The 20,532-nt window shown below is 42.9% G+C and overlaps 1 protein-coding gene across 4 annotated transcripts in view; it reads left to right on the plus strand.

Annotated features, from left to right (window-relative positions):
* Window positions 1-20,532, plus strand: part of GALNTL6 (polypeptide N-acetylgalactosaminyltransferase like 6) — a 452,866-nt gene that overhangs the window by 352,460 nt on the left and 79,874 nt on the right. For all 4 annotated transcript variants that reach the window (XM_081926064.1, XM_081926066.1, XM_081926067.1 and 1 more), the window contains exons 6-7: window positions 3,551-3,736; window positions 5,249-5,432. In XM_081926064.1, coding sequence (XP_081782190.1) covers window positions 3,551-3,736; window positions 5,249-5,432 — 370 coding nt within the window. The remainder of the gene's footprint in view (window positions 1-3,550; window positions 3,737-5,248; window positions 5,433-20,532) is intronic.

Genomic DNA, 20,532 nt, shown 5'->3' on the forward strand with positions numbered 1-20,532 from the left:
GCTTACCATGGCATTGTTGAGAATCTGCTTTCTCAGCATGTCATGGTGCCCTGGGTTCAAGTTCCTCAGCGTTCCCTTCTATGAGTTGAAGATGCCATCTGTTCATCCTGTACGATTCACCACCCAATGTCAAGACCCTCTCACTCCACCCGTCTGGAGCTTGATAAACCATATGGTTGTTTTTTGTTGCATAGCAGGAGTGCAAAGCAGGGACTGGCAAGGCACATGTTGAGCATCCCCCTCCCTGTCAGTTCTTGATGCATTTTGCACTGGTGATTGACTGGAATTGTTTCACTGGTTATTTCAGTCATGGATGTTTATAGTTTAATGTTTTAATGGGGTTGTTTTATTGCTCGTTTTAATTATGGTATATTTTTAATTATTCTGTATTGGTTTTTATGTTTTGTAAAATGCTTAGAAGCCACCTGGGTATTAAGCAGTGTGTGTGTGTGTGTGTGTGTGTGTGTGTGTGTGAGAGAGAGAGAGAGAGAGAGAGAGAGAGAGAGAGAGAGAAAAGAAGAAGAAGAAGAAGAAGAAGAAGAAGAAGAAGAAGAAGAAGAAGAAGAAGAAGAAGAAGAAGAAGAAGAGGAAGAAGAAGAAGAAGAAGAAGAAATGTGTAGGCGTCATTCATACCCTATTTGCCACAATTCAGATAAATTATTAGAGGAAGGGAAACATCAAATAGTGTTACCACTGCTTTTCTGGGCAATGCCTTTGCATCTTTAACAACTGCATGACAGGCAGAAAATCAAACTGTCTAACTTTCACTATCGCTTCATGCTGCACTGTTTTAATTTCTTGTGACCACATAGCTACTTTAGGGCCAGGCCGTGTCAGTGGGGCAGGGGCAATTCTAACATATGAGCAGGAAGGTTGGCAACCTTGATTTAAGTGCATCTCAGGGAGCTCAGCCAAGCATTTGAGCATTCTGCTTGGGCACACTTAATTACCAGGAGAAAAAAGCAACTGTCTTGCTGCTATTCGTTCTACAAACTCATGTCTGCATTAAATGAAGATAAAGATGGCCACACACAACCTACAATGGAGAATTTGTTTATTGGCTATCAGTAAAGGGGCCATAATGCTGCCCTTCATCATTGCTTGTCATACGACTGACAACCTATAAAACTTCTGCTTCTGCATAACTCTTTATTTGTCTGTTCCTGTGCCAGCTTAGACCCTGGCAGGTGCCTGGCATGTATCAGCAGTATGATTTATTACCTCATTTAATAAACAATGTGAAGAAAAGAATGAGATATTTTCTCTTAAAATTACAAATTAGGAGCCTCCTCTCTCTGTTTAATGACAAGAGCCCTGGCTTCGTCTCTATTTGAGGTGCTCCATTTATTGCCCTGGCGGTGGGGATGCTGCCTGTTGTTGTTGTTGTTGTTGTTGTTGTTGTTGTTGTTGTTGTTGTTGTTGTCGTCGCTCTCCAGCCTGTCCCTGGAAGTGAAATTTATGCAATACCCCAGCATACAAATGAAAGCATCCTAGCTGAATATTATATTGACATGGCAAGCTTTCCTGAATGAATTCCACTGACAATAAATAGCCTGCATGTCTTGTCTCCCCAAGATTTAATGACCATTTCATTTCAGTTGGATTTCTCTTTTCCACATAACAATATAATTCTACAGAAAAATTGCCCAGACATTTCCCTCCCCACCCCACACCCTCACTTCCACTCTTGACACAGAGTATGTAGGTTTATGGGAATGCTAGACTTTGCCAGCTTTGAGCGGATTCCCGACTTTCCATGCAACCACTTCATGCTCTGAACAAACCAGTTGGACCGTCATTTCCTCTTTCCAGAGAAACCTGGCAACTGTCTATCTGTGAAGTAAACCAGGAGCATGTTAGTGTCACTAACCCCCACTACCTTCTGAAAATATGCAGCCAATGGTCAGGGTAGGTCTTGGACTCTTTGTGAGGTTTTTGTCACCTGGTGCCTGCCGCTCCTTCTTGTTGGATGCCCCACTCCCTTACAAGTACAGATTGCTCTGTGATCCATGGCTGTCTGTATCCAGCTCACAGTGGCGTAACGTGGGTTGTCAGCACCCGGGGCAAGGCAAGTAATTTGCACCCCCTAACCCGTGGATTTGTGCCTCCTAACCCTAACTCCCAGATGTTGCGCCCGGTGCGGCCGGCCCCCCCTGCACCCCCACGCTACGCCACTGCCAGCTCATTTGATGCCCAAGCCCCTCTGAATCTGCCCCTCTTGGCTCAGGACTCAGATGAATCCAGTGCACAACCCTACTGTTTACATAACAAACCATGTACACATGCTTGCATCACATTCACACAATTAATTGCATTCATGGCTAGCTTAGCCCATGATGGTAGGAATAGGTGAACTTTTCCAATATTATGTTCAGTTCTCTGCGTTTCCACACAAGTTTGCATTTTAAAAAGAAGCCATTGTGAAAATTATTTAGCATGTTGGTGTGAATTTCTCCACACTATTTTGCCTAAATGCACATCTTTGCAAATAATTCTTTTTTGTGTTATTTTCACTAGTATATGCATTTTATGCACTTTACCCTAATATATGTATTTTGTTACACATTACTTGGCTAGAGAATTGCATTGCAAACTTTGGAAAGTGTGAATTTTAAAGGATGAGTGTGCTTTGGTTAACATATTGTTTTGGAAAGAGTTGATTAGGTAGGTTCACTTTAAATGACTACTGGGTCAATTTGGGGGGGGCTGGGGGCATTCTTAACAACTGGAGATGCATATGGTTTGATCTGTTCAAAGAAAGAAATGAATTGATAGGGTGAGGTGCTTCATGCAGTGTTTTGTTTTTGGGTTTTTTTGTTATGAATGTACTCAATAAAGTTGTTTTTTGAAAGGGCAAAACTGCAGGCGGTGATACAATTCTGTTGTTTATGTTGAATGAGAAGGCAAAAAGAGAAAGGGAAAACTCCCAAAGGCACCGTCTCCTGATGCAAACACAGAAGGATTGAATAAGACAAAATACTGCTTGCTTTTATTAGCAAAGTCTTTGCAACTGTTCACATGCTACAAGCTGTTGTCCAATTGCTGAGGTTGCTCTAAAGTTGATTCCCTCTTGGCCTTACCCGTCAAAGCCCGTCAGTTATCCTGACTTCACAGCCCAATGCTATTTTTTTTCTGTGTGTCTTTTTGCATAATTAATAGGACTAGCAAGCCCACTTGGAAAGGGCATCATTTACAAAACCATATGCCAGAATGTTCATCTGGCCTTAGGCAGAAGGCACTGGAGGGTCAATGAACACCCTGCAGTCATTTTGGCTGTGATTATATGGTAGATGGAAGTTTGCCAACAGTGAATGTGCCGTGAAAAGGTCTGAAATGTCACTGGCTTCCTCTGTGTGTTTAAACGAAGAACATTTGCAATTTATTAAGCATTTCAGAACGGGTTCTACAAATAATAAGGAACTCTGAATGAGCTAGAAAGGAAAGCTATTGAGTTCTGTGTTGGTAAATATTATATGGTGTCCAGTGTCATATGTTCTCAGCTCAACCGTTCATAGGTAATGTTTCCATGTTCTCCTCCATGTCTTTGCAGAACACTTGAGAGAAAAGCTGGAGGAATATATGGCACGTTTTGTCAAAGTGAGAATTGTGCGCACCAAAAAACGGGAAGGGCTCATTCGCACCAGACTACTTGGAGCCTCAATAGCTAAAGGAGAAGTCTTGACCTTCCTCGACTCCCATTGTGAAGTCAACGTGAACTGGCTGCCTCCTTTACTTAGTAAGTTATACTGGAACTTACAACATTAGGGTTTTCATGGTACTGAAACATATACTTTACCTCATGAATACAATGTAGCTTCCAACATTTTATTTAGTACAACCCGCATCTATAAGTCACCTGTATATTTAGACCTGGAAGTGAAACTTCCTAGACTGTAATGCAAAATAGGATTAGCAGAGAAACATGATGAGAATTAAAATTTTTAGGATGGAACTCTTATTCATTTGGGCTGAATTCAGCACTGGTAGCTTGAGTCACCCACTAGTGGATCTTGAGAAGGCATGTTTTGAAACAGCCTTCCCCAATCTGGTGTCGCCCAGATGTTTTGGACCACAACTCTCATCAGACCCTGCCAGCACAACTGTTGTATTCTGAAGCATTTGGAAAGCAACATGTTGGCCGATAGCTGTTTTAGAACATCTGACCATATACTGTGCCTTTTATAGAATTATTTGTTTATGTTGTCCAACCTAGTGAGGCTGGATGAGCAACAATGGAAAACACAGCACTTGAACCAGGAGGAAAACATGTCCACTTGGATGATTCTGACACGTCTGCCTGGAAAATAATTCAGAACTGTTATATTTGGGGGTTACGTCACTGGAACTTTGGAAATCTGAGCCTGTTGACCATTTACCATCTTAATCAATGGCCATTTACCATCTTCATCAGTGGCTCCCACCAAGAGAAGCTATCATAGCTATGCATCTGATGTGTTCTGCGGGCTCTCTGTTTGGTTTCATTGGTGCTGGTCATTGGCCGCAACAGAAAAAAATTGATTTCATTTGACCTATGCACCAGATTTTGCATTTTTCATGAATGTTGTAATACACCTCTCAGCAACTTAACTATACATCAAAATATACATGCTGAGAGAAAATATACTTTTTAATTATTTGAGATGGGTATGTTGCTCAGATTAAAACATTAACAGAACAGAATTCTGTGTCAAAGTGACACAGTCAAGAATTAAATAGATATGCTCCTCCCTTGCATCTGCCCTCAGCTGCTATCACAGAAGAAGCTGAGTTGCAGGAGTCTGATGTTCATATTTTAGGAGCCAGAATGAGCAGCATTTTCTCAGTGCATTCTTGCTGTACACACTCAAAGCTAAAATGACAATTCTTTTGCTTTCTGGTTTTTATTTTTTGCTTGCTCACTGACTCCTTAGGTGACAGATTGGGGACAGCTTAGAGCAGCAAAGTGACAGAGATATAGATGACTTGACTTCTGTGGGTCTCGCTGGGATGTGACTCTCTTTGAAGAACTATAATGGCTTCTAATAACAGGCCGAGTGCGTCAAGCCCGTTGCAGATAGAGGCTGGATGCAGATTTGAAAACTGAAATGATTTTAGGGCCATGGGGAGATGCTGAGGCAATTTTCAAAACTTTGAGGGGCAGGGGAAGAGGAGAAGTAAAAGCCTAAGGGATTTACTTTGCGGTAAATGTGATAGATGGCTTGGCTAGACGTACCCTCTTTTTTTGTATTTTCATGCTTTCGTCTTTCAGATCAGATTGCGCTAAACCATAAGACCATTGTGTGTCCCATGATCGATGTCATTGACCACAATCACTTTGGGTACGAGGCGCAAGCGGGAGATGCCATGCGTGGAGCCTTCGACTGGGAGATGTACTACAAAAGAATACCAATTCCGCCAGAGCTCCTGAGGGCTGATCCCAGTGACCCTTTTGAGTAAGTAGCCGCGATACCAAGCATTAGAATGAGACATCGCAGGGAGCAGTTGCAAGAACTGTGGCTGCAGCAATAGAGGCAGGGCCTTCTGGGCAAATTAACCTCAAATTAAAGATGGCAAGTGGGAACCAGCAACAAGCAAGAGCATGGTGGGAAAGGTCAAGATGTGGAATCGCAAAAAGGGGCAGATCACTCTCTAGAGTTCCACTGCCCCCGCTGCTCTCATTTGAGCAAGGAAGAATCCAGCCAGCAAAAGATTCCTGTTCTTTACTGTTAGCAGGGGGTGGGGAATATTGGGAGTGATTGGGGAATAAATGCATCTGTGCTGATTTTCTTTACTATTCCATGGAGTGGCCTTTGAAGAGACATTAGTTTATTATTTCTTTGCTAGGGATTGATGCAGCAGATGAATCAAAAGTAAGCTTGTTTTCAGCTAGCAAAGCCCCTATGTATGATTGATGGTGTTGCTACCATATACATCCTGCTATAATTTAAACACAGGGGTATAAGGCAGCTGACTTGTGAATAATCTCAGATAAGCCATCGTCTTATCCCTGGTATTGGGTGGATGAGATAATTCACAGTAACAATCTCCCAAGGCGCCACAAAGTTGAGTCCATTTTTACTTTGATTTTATTTTTGCCTGTCATGCAAAGGGGGATTTATCCTCATCAGCCAAGAAAGTGAGAGGAGAGGGCACCAAGGGAGAGGAAGTGGAGTTATGGCCAGCGATCAAAACCACAAGCCAGTTAAACTGAAGTGCTTAGTATTCAGAAGCTGATTCAGTTCTTTTCATGTTAGAGGGACTAAATCAGGAGACGTTCAAGATGCTGCACTTAAATGGAGTCCCATGTATATAACACTAATGTCATCAAACACCATTATTTTGTGCATAGATGCTGGTTACTCTTATTAAAGTACCAAATAGCATTCAGACATGATAGCTGCCTACTTTCCTAGTTCCTTTCCATTTTACGACTATGAACAGGCAAGAAAGGGTATATGATTACTGTGGTCAAGCCCTCTTGGACAGTGGATTTGCATTCCTGAAATAACCACAGCAAGAAGACAAAGGCTGTGGGAAAGCAGGGAATCCCTAGCCCAATGACCCATTGACCCACACCAGTTTGACAAAGCACAGCGAGGTTGGAACAAGAGAGAACATGGTAAGATAAAGCTGAATGTAAGGCAAATCAGGACAATCTGGGAGCTTATTGGTCCAGCAAATGCCTGGAGCCAGCTGTGATGTTAAGTAGATTTATGGCAAAGACAGTGTCCCAGTCTCTTCCTCCTTAGGAACACTGTGGGTTTAAAGGAACTGTATTTTATTCTGAAGGTTTGTACTGAAGCCTTCTGCTGCTTCTGGTCATTGCATGGCAGTAGAGGAATAGCCTTCCCAGCTGCATGAGCTTCTGGAAATCAGTCCAGAGTCAGAGGTTTGAGGTTTGAGGTTTGCCTAACTTCCAGGCACCAGGGATGGAGGGATTGTCTTCCCCTACATAGAAATTTGAATCAGCCTCTCCCAGGTCCTAATCCAATCAGTCTCTAGCCATTATGCTACTTTGCTGAAGTTCAGTTCCAGGACATCAACAAAATTTCACCACCAGTCTTGAAGCTTTACACTTTTCCAAAAAGTGTGCTCAATTGCTTTAAGCACAATTGATCAGCCCATTTGTTTGGGATTATCAAGGCTTGCTCTTTTCTTAGAGGAAGCAACGCAAACTGGTTTCAGATTTACATTATGTTCCTAAAGTTTGGTAGTACATAACTCCCAGCGGAGGGACATGTGCAACTTTAAAGGGAGATTAAAATCTGTTTGTTCTGTTTAAAAGTCTAAGAACTATTAATGCCTCCCCTGGTACTTCTAGCTTTTAACTGCATTTCACTCCTCAATAAATCTACCTGCTGCAATAAAATAGGGAGCACACGACTGCAGGCCATGTAAACAGCACCAACGGGCCATACCTAGAGGTTTGCATATCCATTTGCTGTACAAAAAGTCATAGAGCTGAATGGAACCTCAGGGATCATCCAGCTCAACCTCTAGCACAATAAAGCAAAGTAAACTTCACTCTTCCAAAAATGATCAAGTGATAGTTCTGTCTTAAAATGACTTCCTTTGCTTTGGTTAAATGCACGAGGAAATTATATACTGCTTCAGCATGCAACATGCCCCCTTCTCCCTATACGTATAACTCCCTTTTTATTGAAAATTAAAAAATGTGACAATCTGATGTGAAAATGTGGAGAAGTGAACTTAAGAATGGAATAATGAGAAACTGAGGGAAACCAACAACTTTGCCCATCCCTAGACTGGATGCAAGACAAGGCTCTGGCTGAATGCAAGGCAGGCCAAGCAGCTTCAAGCCAGAGGTAAGGCGGGGCTTTGGTTGGATGAAGGCAACTTCCATGTTATCTCAACTCTGGGTTCTAAAATGACATTTTAGGCCTATCCTTGTAATCAATCAAATGCTCAACTAAAAAGCTTAAGACTTCACTGGACAAAGTTATTAAGGAAACAATGCAGAGAAAATAAGTTGAGGATTGCTGGGGGGGGAGAGATACTTTGGGCTGGCCCTGTGTGTCCTGTTGTTTTAAAACAATATATCAGCAACAGTCCCTTGTTTAATATCAACATCAGCCATCTTTACCTCACAAGAGGGCGGAGGGCAGCTGCTTGTGAAGCAAACAAATCACTGGGATCAAGAAGACCCAATGTCCTTGATAAGAGGATGTGGAGGATAAACTGGGGTGGGGTGAGGTAATAGGTCTTGCCCTCTTTTATGTTTTTGGAGAGTGCAGGCAAGACGATAGTAAGCCAGTTCCCATAGTCTTTTGAGACAGAATGCTGAATTCCAAACAGCTGAAAGAAAACTCCCGCTCATGGATTTGAGGGAAAGTGTGTGAAGTGAGGACCATTTCCTTAACTTTCCATGTGCTTTGAGTCCAGAAACAGCATGCTAGGTGGGAAGGAACCAGTGCACTAGCTTCTTCGAAGGTGGATCGCCCGTACTTACTGGGAAGACAGGGAAAAAGAGGGGAGATTGGTGCGCTGCGAATGCACTAGTGGAGCCAATCTGGTGCTCCTACCATTGTGTCTGCACTACACCAACCTTCCCATCACCTTGCCCTCTTCCTCATCAGAAGCAACAGCAACCCCACCTGCTGAGAAGGTAGCATAGCAGCCCCCCCCCCCACTGTCTGAGCCACTTCCAATTGCTCGGCATTCCCTTGCCTGCTGAATCTTGAAACACCAGGCTTGACTCTGAAATGAAGCTCTCAGAACAAAACCTGCCACTACAAACTATTCTACCCTGTCCTTATTACTGACATAAAACACAGGAAGTAATTAGCTGGTAGAGAGCGAAAGTTGCTGTTTTGTACGTTTAATTTGATTTTATGCTAAAGACTGCATTTGGTTCTATTTAATTAAAACTCCTTTGGTTAATAAGTTTCCTATGGATTCAAGGATTTCAAACGGTTGCCTCTACCTTTTGAGAAAAGGCTTGAAGATACTAATGAGATTAGTATAAGTAGGGTATAAAAAGAATAAACAAAGAAAAATAAAGCAGATACTGCCTAATGACTGCGCACACTTTTTAAAATTGAATTTTGTTCTAAAAAAAAAAAAAAGAGGCTTCAGCTAGCAAAGGTAATCTATAAAAGTATCCAAAAGTAAAATGGAGCAGGTTAGAAAACAGTTACCTGCTTTAAAGATAAAGAGAAAAGTCATATAGCTCCAGGCTCAGTTAAGCAGGAAATGAACATCTGATGTGCTTCTTAGTGTTCCCCCTCTATGAGTGGTCTGGTGGGTGGCAACCCAAGAACAGGGTTTTTCTGCGGTGGCTTCCTGTTTATGGAATGCTCTCCCCACGGAGGCTCACTTGGCACCTTCACTACATATCATAATAAGAACAAAAACCCCACCAGTAACTCCTTCCCACAAATACATTTAAAAGGGTACCACTTTTAGAAGGATTGTTTGCTCGGTGCCTAAAGAGTTTGATGGCAATGCTATTACTGGGCACTGGAAAAAAACTGCACTCATGAAGAGTGCTACATCTGCAATAAATTGCCAAGTAGAGGAACACTGATATGGTGTCCTTGGTTCTAATAACCATATTATCTTACTATGGTTCAAACCAAGTGAAAACCTAGCCTTTGGAGAGGAGGGTGGAATAGCGCTGGTTATGTCATGTTTTTAAAATAGAAACTAAAGGCAATGCATGCCTCAACACAATAAGAAGGTCACACCATCTGCTTCAGATGTGTCAGGCATCTGAAAAGAAACAACAATCAGTGTCTGGTCACTTAAAAAAAAAGATAACTGTCTGCCCAACTATTACGGCAGAGGATGCAAGCAGAGAAAATTGTATGACTATGTCTTGCCCCTACACAGACAATCAAAGCTATTCTGCCAGATAAACTTTTGCTGTGACAGTGCTAGGCAGCTTGCTGAACAACCATCGGCAGCCTTAGCAGGTAACATTTGGAATTAAATTACCTCTTTTGACCATCATCTTGTTTTGCAATGGGAGCAGAGGCTTCCTACAGGACACTTTATTGCTGTGCAGAAATGCTTGATTGTGGAGAATTGGGACACTCTTACACCCTTGAAATACGAATTGTTAGTTTATATTGCACTTACATCCACATTGTCGCTCACATGGCAGATTGCTTCCTGATTACACAGCAAACAAGAGCCCAGCTGCAGAAAATGCAATCTTTGTTTTGGTCTTGGGATTTTTTTATCCATCTTTTTTTGTTTTTTAATAATAGTAATAATAATCATTAAGTCCATGCACATGCAATTATAGAGAAGATAAAAGAAGAATTTTGTCTGAATATTTGTAGTCCAAGTTATGTAGTCTCCCATTCCAGAATGTATGATTCTGCATTCAGCTCATGGTAGGAGGCAGATGATGCATAGAAAACTTTATGCAGCACACTTGGAGACACAACCAGAGTCTTCTTGGGGCTGCTAGGCCACAGTTGCCCAGACAAACCAAAAGGGAATCAGGCACTCCTCTACAAAGTCTACCTTAGGCCTAAGAAGTTATGTTTGAGCTAGTTTCCCTGTCATTTCTTCTGCTTACTGTGCCTTGTATAGGTTGTGTTCTATACTGCAATAAGTCAATCAACAATTCTGAGTATGCAGCTTTATGATCACTTTTCGAAGACTATGCAATGCTATGCTATTTGTGCATAGCAGGACAGCATGCTATGTCTTTTGGTTTGCCGCAGTATTTTTTTCTTCCGCAGTGTGCATACCAGTTGCTGGTGTGCATCAAAGTTGTAAGGCAGCCTTCCCCAACCTGGTGCCATCTGGATGTTGTTGGAACACCAGTCCTGATGGGAGTCACAGTCCAACAACATCTAGATGAACCAGGTTGGTGGAGGCTGCTGTAGAGGATCCTGGGACATCTAGGACACATGCACCTCAATATCAGTTTCCTCACCAGTGTGCTAAATTGCAGGGGGGAGAGTGTTGCTATTCAGAATACAGTTCTATACCAATAAACCTGGAAAGGTGCCTCATTAAAGCCAGTGGGGCTTTTTCAGATTAGGCATGTAGTATTGGAGTGCCCGTTGGGACGCAGGTGGCGCTGTGGGTTAAAGCCTCAGCACCTAGGACTTGCCGATCGAAAGGTCGGCGGTTCGAATCCCTGCGGCGGGGTGCGCTCCCGCTGCTCGGTCCCAGCGCCTGCCAACCTAGCAGTTCGAAAGCACCTCCGGGTGCAAGTAGATAAATAGGGACCGCTTACCAGCGGGAAGGTAAACGGCGTTTCCGTGTGCGGCTCTGGCTCGCCAGAGCAGTGATGTCACGCTGGCCACGTGACCCGGAAGTGTCTCCGGACAGCGCTGGCCCCTGGCCTCTTAAGTGAGATGGGCGCACAACCCCAGAGTCTGTCAAGACTGGCCTGTACGGGCAGGGGTACCTTTACCTTTACCTTTTATTGGAGTGCCCTGCTGCTGAGTAAGTTTGGAGAGTCTGGACATAACGTTTGATGGGATCTAGTTTGATAAGTTATATAACAAATATATATATATGTTTCCAAGGCAAGAGGGAAATGTACACTCCGAAGCTAAGGTTTCCAAAATTCTGCACTGGTAGCATGCCCTTTGGATAAAAAGTTGATGGTTTGGGGAAAGCACTGAAGTTTCCCTGGTTTCTGCTCTCCATGGTTCCATGGCTCTGCTTTCTCCCTTTCTAAGTAAAAATAAATTGCTTCTTTCCAGAGCTGTCAATTTCCCGCTACATTCCATTAACTTGAAAGGATATTTGGGGGTGCTTTCATATGTCATGCAATTGGTATCGAATCAGGTCAGCACATGCGCTCCAGTGGCCAATTTCGGTGCGTGTCAAAGCAGTAAAGTGGCTGCTGTGCTGTATGCGGTGGCTCCCATGATAAGCATTGTGTTTGTTTGGCTAGCAATGTGACTCCAATGTGCCCTGCATTAGCTACCTCTGCCCTGAGAGATAGAAACCACTGAGAGCCTAGCCAGCAGCACTGCATATTAGTGGGCAGTTGCTCCACTGAATTTTGAAACTTCGTTGTCAAGGGACAAAGTTTCAGTCGGTGTCGGACTCGCCTGTATCAAGGCCCCACATCACAAGATTTGCCTCATACGGAAATTAACTTTCCTTATGTCATTGTGGTTCCTAAACCTTGCCTCATAAATTGAAGTAGCCCAAGGTTCGTTTTCCTAAACTGTCACGAATGCCTTTTAAATTGAAGAATCCCAGGGTAATTACTGGAGCCAAACACATCAGTAGGAGAAGGACAGGTGACCTGTTGCCCTGGGCAAACTGCTTGAGTCTGACAATAACATTTGCAATCTCCTTAAGAAGAAAGGTAAAGTATACTGCTTTTAAAAAATAATAATAATAACTCTGTGGAAAACCTTGGTCCAGAGCATGGGCCAAATTTGGGGCTAAATTAACAGTTTGCAAAGTGGCATGGATTAGAAGCTTTTCCCTACATAAAATTAGTTAAATTCACAGCAGGGGAGTTTTCCATCCCTATGTAGCTACCTGTGATGCCCTGGGAGAAGAAGGGGCAGGGAAGTTTCCTTCCATGAACTTCCTTAGGTTACCTAAGGATACAGGCCATTACTACTAACTAAATACTGAACAGCACTCTGAGTCAAGTTTAGCTTTTTCCTGCTGTGCAAGCATTCAGGTGTGACACGTCCAGTGGGGCAGAGCTACAGCAATAGTGTCCCAGCCACAGTGGTGCTGTCACTTTCTGGGAGGGGAAACAGCAAGTTTGTGTGGGCAAGAACATCAGATTGGCTCCATGCAGATCTTACCTCCTGGTCACCCCTCCCAGGAAGTGGCAGCAACACCATTGCTGGATGCTGTTGTTGATGCTGATGGTAAAGGAGGCCCAAGACCCATTTTTAAATAATCCTGGCTGTGTAGCAGGCACTGAAAAAGCAAACCAATGGCTATTTTGTGGGATGCAGTACTCTCGGCAACTTTATCCACACCAGCAAAGTCTCCCAGAAAAGGTGTTTAAGAAGTCACCATACAAACACTGAGAACATACTCTTTGTGCTCTTGGAAGCAACTTTGGGTGGTACTCAGTGTCATTCCTCCTAAGAGAAGACCCATTGAGGTTAATAGGCATGGCTAATGTAGGTTCCTCAATTTCAACTGGTTTCCAGCAAATGGTGAGAACCAAACTTCTTCAACCTCCCTGCTGGAAGAGCAGATTTCTGTTTATCCATAGACAAAGGAAAGGGTGGAGGTCTAAGCACGAAATTGTCAATCGCACCAACCACATGATAACTGAAATGGCAAGAATAATCTTAATAAGAAAAAGTACTGATACTGGTCAGTATAGTGAATTGCTGTCGGTCATGGCATTTCATGAAAATTCTCTGAAACGTGAATATAATAAGAAGCAATTGGCAGCGTGGTGGGTGACATTATCATCTGGAATTGAAAGACAGAAACTTACTTAGGCACCCGCCACTGCAATTACCAGTTTGAACTTGTGAAGACTGAAAATATGCTGAACTATTTCTTCAAATTCATGGCTCAGAATCTGAGGGTAAAATGTCACCTTGAAGTGAGAACTTGTAAATTGGTCAAGCCCTGCTGACTCCATGCATCCAAACCCTACATGATAAAAGGGAGAGACAATCATGGTAAGGGGGGAATGCAATAAAAACATTTCTTTTGGCTATAGATATATTTTACCTTTTATATGAACAAATTTACTCACAGACCATGATGTCATGGTGGCAAAAATTGACCATGCGTATTCATCTCAGATATCGAATTCCTAAAAGTACTAACTTACTTATTTACTTACTTAATACACTCCTACTCCAGGTTTTAGGGGAAACCCGCCCAAGGTGACTAACTGTAATGTCTGCAATTGTATAATCCTCATTTCTGTTGAGCTCTTAAGGCATGACATCCCAATACACTGATGCCGTATCATGTTACAGTACTTCATTGCTTCTGCCCGAATGGAACTCCCTGACCTAGATCTCTCCCTATCCTGCTGTAAACCATAGCAGTACATTGTGCAGCATAGTGGCTCAGAGGCTGAGCTGTGATTCAGGAACTCCTCCACTCATGAACTTTCTAGGTGCTTTCTCTCAGCCTTGGCTCCACCCCACAACTACTATCCTGGGAAATGATACCATGGACTTAGCTTAGCATTCTGGAGGGCTGGATGTAGAGCCCAACACCAGACTGTAATAATCACACTTAAGTGTTCCAAAATAGAAGCTTTGCAAATTGCAGTGGGGAACCTGCGACTTGGCAGGCATTCTTGGAGTGCATCATTCTCGAGGGCTGCTGGTTCTCCACTCCAGCCTTCCAGGGCTGCTTAGGGATTGTAACTAGGAAATGTTGGAAATCAGGCATAGGCAAACTTGGTGCTCCAGATGTTTTGGGACTACAGTTCCCATCATCCCTGACCACTGGCCCTGTTAGCTAGGTATCATGGGAGTTGTAGTTCCAAAACATCTGGAGGGCTGAGTTTGCCTATGCCTGTTTGAAATCTTGAAACACTCTAGAAATGGTAAGGCGATGATTGGGAGAGGCTCATCCATTAGCTTGATGCTACAGCAATAGGTAAAAGGTAAAGGATCCCTGGATGGTTAAGTCCAGTCAAGGGCAACTATGGCACTCATCTCGCTTTAGGCCAAGGGAGCTGGCATTTATGCACAGACAGCTTTTCCGGGTCATGTGGCCAGCATGGCTAAACCACTTCTAGTGAAATGGGACACCGTGACAAGTGCCAGAGAGCACGTAAACATTGTTTACCTTCCCGCTGCATTGGTACTTATTTATCTACTTGCACTGGTGTGCTTTCAAATTGCTAGGTTGGCAGAGGCTGGGACAGAGCAATGGGAGCTCACCACTGTCGAGCAGATACGAACCATTGACCTTCCACTTGGCAAACCCAAGAAGCTCAGTGGTTTAAACCACAGTGCCACCTGTGTACCCACAGCAAAAGCCTCCCAGCAAAAACATGCTGCTATTTTGCTGTAAAGGTGAGGGTGATGTGGCAGCAATTCTGGGGCCGCACAGACACGCTGGCAGAGCCAACCCAGCATTCCCGCCTGCAGCCCCAACCTCACTGCTGCCTCCTTCCTCCCAACAAGCGGTAGTGATGCTTCTACCAGGAAGCTTTTGCTCCTCCTCCGCCACAGAGGATGAGCCTCTCCTGATGAGGAGGATGATTAATGCAGCTTAGAGCTCTTTCTTCTGTGTCTGCAACTTTCTCATCCTCACTCTTCTTTGTTCCTTTTCTTTGTACTGTGCTGTAATTGCATTTCCAAAAATCCACAATTTACTGTGAGGCGAACAAAAAGCTTGAGGCTCAGCACCTTTGGGTTGTCTCCATTGTCTCTTAATTTTTGTGTTTGTGTATTCACATTCTTCCTAGCATTTGAAGCTATTGTTTACTTTTAATTACCCAATGGTTCAGTTAGCCACCCAGAGAGCACATTCCTCTCCAGGTAATGAGAGGGAAAGCTCATTGCCCACATTTGTGGCTTTGCTTTTTGCTTTTCCTGCCTGCACACAGAAAAGTGGGGGGGAAAGATTGGCTGATTCTGCAGAACTGCTCAAGTTTTTTGGTGGGGTTTTTTGTGAACGCCATAAAGGGTTTTGTGCTCCCTTGAGCGTTTGCACGTGGCCGAGCTTTGATTTGGAAGGGTGGAGAGGAAGCGCTCCAGAAATACAGAGAATGTGATAGTTGATATTTTATATTTTCTAAGCAACTATGCAGAACATTTGGAAAGATGCACAGATAACAGAATGGTGAACAATACCAGAAGGGATATATTTTCTTAAAGGAATTTCATTAAAATTAAGAGACATAAGGGTGGTTCCTCTCTGCACCAGGCCAAAAAATAATATTATGTGTACAGAGCTCTCTGCTATTTCTGCCTCTGTGTTTCCAGTGCTCAGCTGGCTGACCAAGGATGAAATGGAGCTCTTTCTTTCAGATTTAGCTCTGCAGTTGTTACTGTCTCCTGAAAGGGAGTGAGGAAAGCCAATGTAAATGATGCCCCTCACATCAACTGCTTCTCCTGAGTGTTTCTTTGCCTTAGGTTGTCATATATGTATCAATACTGTTGCTGGCCAATCATTTTCATTTTGTGAAGAATTTCACTATGGAAATTAGACTTGAAAGATTCAGGTTCATGTGTTACGTATGGGCTGCATCCATTCCTTTGCTAGCTGGGTAAATACCCTAAGAGGCATTTGAGTTTGGTTAGACCTGGCTGGAAGGCAGTGAAACAGGGGAAATTCTGATGCTGGAGTGGGAATGTGGGCATCAGTTACTACTAATGTGGGTGAGGCTTGAGGCTTGCAGCATACATCAAAACTTCAGCATTAGGGGATTCAGAAACTGGCTTGTCTGCAGCAGCAAAGCCCATTTTTGGATCTGCAGATCCAATGCACTATAGAAGGGTACAATTGCATGTCTGGCCCATGATATTTTGGAGATGGAGAAATTAAATGGTCCCCACTGCAAATCAAGGTGAACCAAACTCATATTATGGCACCTGAGGCAGAAAAGCCCTAAAGCACCTCTCACTCTCGCTGGCATAAAAATGAAATAATCAATTAAATAACTTATTTGCCGCCTTTTCATGAAACATAAGGCAGCTGCCTAACTCTGCCTAATGGTAGAGCCAACCCTAATGCCTTTTCCAAGCTTGTGGAGCTGGCATAGGCAAGCTCGGCCCTCCAGATGTTTTGAGACTACAATTCCCATCATCCCTGACCACTGGTCTTGTTAGCTTGGAATGATGGGAGTTGTAGTCCCAAAACATCTGGAGGGCCGAGTTTGCCTGTGCCTGTGTGGAGTAATTTGTTGGTGATGAGGATGAGCCATTTCAACTAGCTTGCCTGGTCCTTAGACAACACCTCTTTTATTTCAAGATGAAACTAAACTTGTTTTGCCACTTGTAAGGTCACTGAATTGCCTGTAACACCTGACCAAAAGCTAACAGCTTAGCATCTGACTTCGTTAAAATTAGCTTATTTGATGTTATTCCCTCCCCGAGTCAGAACAATTACCTTAAATTGGAAAAGTGAGGCTCAATGATGTGTCAGAATATTTGCCACGCATGATGCAAATGCTCAAATTGTAGGTGAAGCTCACCTCCCTCATCTATTTATTGTAAGGAAAGCTGAACTCAATTATTTTTCACATGTCCAATTGTGGACACAAGACTGCCAGCGGCCGCCAGACAGCTAGAGAACGGCAGATTACAGGCTTCTACCCCCACCTACTGGCAAAGAAAGGTAAACTTTACTTTAAAACTCTCTTCCAAAGGTTGGTCTGTTATTTAATATCACAAAACTAAACTGAGAGTGCAGGTCTCATTCAGAAAAGGTAGTCAGTGGCCTGTTGCTGTAATATATTCAGACACATTTTCTAATAGGCTTGTGAAGAGAAACACAGATCTGCTTCCTCCACACTAAAATACCTCATTCAGAGAAACTCTGTGGTCACAGGTACATGGAAAAGTGATGCTAGCGCCACTGGAACTACTCTGAGCAGTTATGGAAGGGATTTACCTGACAAACGGATACCAACAAAAAAATTGACCTGGCAATTGAGAAACTCCAGGGCCAACTACTCATGGCATTAGGCACATGTTTAAACAAGCACATTTAGCCTGTCTGCTTCTATTTTGGAGAGGAGAAAATGCACCCACGGATCCCCAATCTTAAATGTGCTGCTGATCTGGAATGGTGTCCCACTATTTTTCTGCTGGAATTCACTTCCCTTGTGGCTGATTTTTACCCCTGAAAGTGTGTTTTAATAAATTATATTTACAATTTCCATAACCACATAAACAAAGTGTGTTTTACGGTAAATAAGCACTTTCAAGAGCAAATAACAGGCAAACATCGAAATAAAATCCTGTAGAGCCATGATGATGATGATGATTTCTTTATACCCCGCCCATCTGGCTGGGCCTCCCCAGTCACTCTGGGTGGCTTCCAACAAAAGATTAAAAATACATTAAAACATCAGTCATTAAAAACTTCCCTAAACAGGGCTGCCTTGCATGTTGAATGATTAAAGAATGTTTGGCCATATGAATGGTCTAAGTAAGTTATACTCAAAAGACTATACCCACTGAAATCAATGGTCTTGAATAACCCCAAAATCCATTGGTTTCGATGGATTTATCGTGAGCATGGCTTAGAACCCCCACTCAACATTTCTTCTTCTATGACTGTGTTCATTTCCATTTAACAAATATAACAAACCAACAGTTGCAATCTGCATGCAGAACCAGATGAATCAGATATAAAGAGCCAGATTGTTAAACAAGGAAAAACCAAGTTGCATCTTGTGACAATGAGATGCTTATGGAATTCCCTTCATCTCCCTTTCAAGTGAGGATTCCAGATCACTGTAGCATATCCAGCATGTACAGTGGTACCTCAGTTTACATACGCTTCAGGTTACAGACTCTGATAACCCAGAAATATTACCTTGGGTTAAGAACTTTGCTTCAGGATGAGAACAGAAATCGCGCAGCAGCGGCACGGCGGAAGCAGGAGGCCCCATTAGCTAAAGTGCTGCTTCAGGTTAGGAACAGTTTCAGGTTAAGAATGGACCTCCGGAACGAATTAAGTTCTTAACCTGAGGTACCACTGTACATAGATCCCAGAATGAATGAAATAGCATAATCCAGAAGGGTTAAAATCAGTGAGGGGTTTCTCAGTGACTTCAAGGTGTGTGTAATTAGTCCAGTAAATTTTCCCCCTTGCTAATATATCTAATGAAGTTTGGGATTAGCATATTTCCACCTTGTTCTTTGCAACAGATTACTGAAAATGTCATCAGAGCTGAATGAATTGCATTTAGCTTCCCAATTCTTATGAATAGGTTGCATTCTGTGATGGGTTCCAGACATTCAATTTAAAAAAAAAAAAAGATTTATATAATTTTTTCTATGCATTGGATTAGCATTTTTTTAAAGTATAGCACTTATTTTTTCATGTTAAACCCCTTTGACTTATTGGCTGTATTTTTAGACCACTTTTTTTTAAAAAAAAAAACCCTATCTCAAGTTAGCATTGTACAGTTATTTGAAGAAAGAATTATGGCCATTCATCTTGCTGAAGGCTCTAAAGGTGGTGAAAACTTTAACACATTACACCGATGGCTCAGTGAAGATATTATCTTGCCAGCTGGAAATGTGCAAGGGAGCATACTATTAGACGAGAGCGGTTTTGATAATGAAACATGCAATGAGACTCTGGCGCTCTTTGTACATTTTCCATGTGCTCGAGTCAAGTGGGGTGTTAACCAGAAGGTCATGATATTTCTTTACTCACCGGAATTATTTTCCATTTGCCTGAGTCTGCACATAGGAGGAAATCAGCACAGAATCGACCAAACTAGAGGAGATCCTGCCATGAGTCTGAGTTGTTTTGAAATCAGCAAATATTAAGCCAGACAGTGTATGAGTCAGATGAAGGGCTAGGACCTAATCCTGTGGGCTATTTTTAAGTTATAAGTGGTGATGTAAGTCATACTCAGAGTAGACCCCTGAAATCGATGAACTTAAGTTTCTTGGGCCCTTAAATTTCAATGGGTCTGGTCTAAATATGAATATGACCAACACTGTTTATCACCCAATGGCGCTCTTTCCACAAACATGAGGAATTATTTTCATTTGCAGAAGAACCTTTCACCTTGCAAGGGCCTCTGCTAATGGAAGAAGAAGGAAGTGACTTTTACGGATTCCCCCAATGCCACATTTTACTCTGTTCTGGAGATTCTCAAATCCAGATGAGCAAAAATCATTGTCGTTTTCTTCAGTTAGCAGAGGCCTCCACTGTATCAAACGCTCTTCCTGAACAGAAGGGTGCCACTGAATTCAGCCCCATGGCTTTGAGCAGTACAAACAGTAACATGAACCCCCTGGATTAAAGCATTATCCAGCATTGTACAGTACAGGGAACCCTGGCCCCAACCAACAGCAAAGCAAAACTTCGTATCAGCAGGGTCAAACTACAGAATTAATTACATGGCGTATCCTTCTTGCATGCTTGCTTCTTGTTTCTGTTAAGTTGTGGGTGAACATATCGGACGACACAGCGATTCTTCAAACAGCTCTTGTTTATTCACAGGCCAGAACAGAACTGAACTGAAGGGTTCAGCCAGCCTGCTTATATAGAGCTCCACTAGAACACAACAGTAACCATTTTCTATAACTATCCAATCACTGAACATCACTTTCGATCCCTTATTTGCATATGTGGACCTAAACTATCTACAGTATCCCCCTGCTGGCCCAGGGTGAGAACTTCAGTACATAACAGTTTCCTTTTACTAAATAACAGTTGTGGGGAAGAGGAAACATCTGGGTAGGGACCACAGTCTAGCAGGGGGCAGAGCTGAACTTTAACTCTTTGCCCCTGCGCAGTCCTGATCTGAATATGTCTTCTCCCGCTTCCGCAAAAAAACAACCACACTGCTCTTTGCCCTGGGAGCATAAGTACCGGCTCCTAGGGGCTGGTGCAGTTTTGCACCCCCAATGTCTTTCTTTAAGGGGCTGGTCACCCTCAATGTTCAGAGGGCGTTTGGTT

Source organism: Podarcis melisellensis (assembly GCF_964234715.1).
Source record: "Podarcis melisellensis genome assembly, chromosome: 9".
In the NCBI taxonomy this organism is placed as follows: Eukaryota; Metazoa; Chordata; class Lepidosauria; order Squamata; family Lacertidae; genus Podarcis; species Podarcis melisellensis.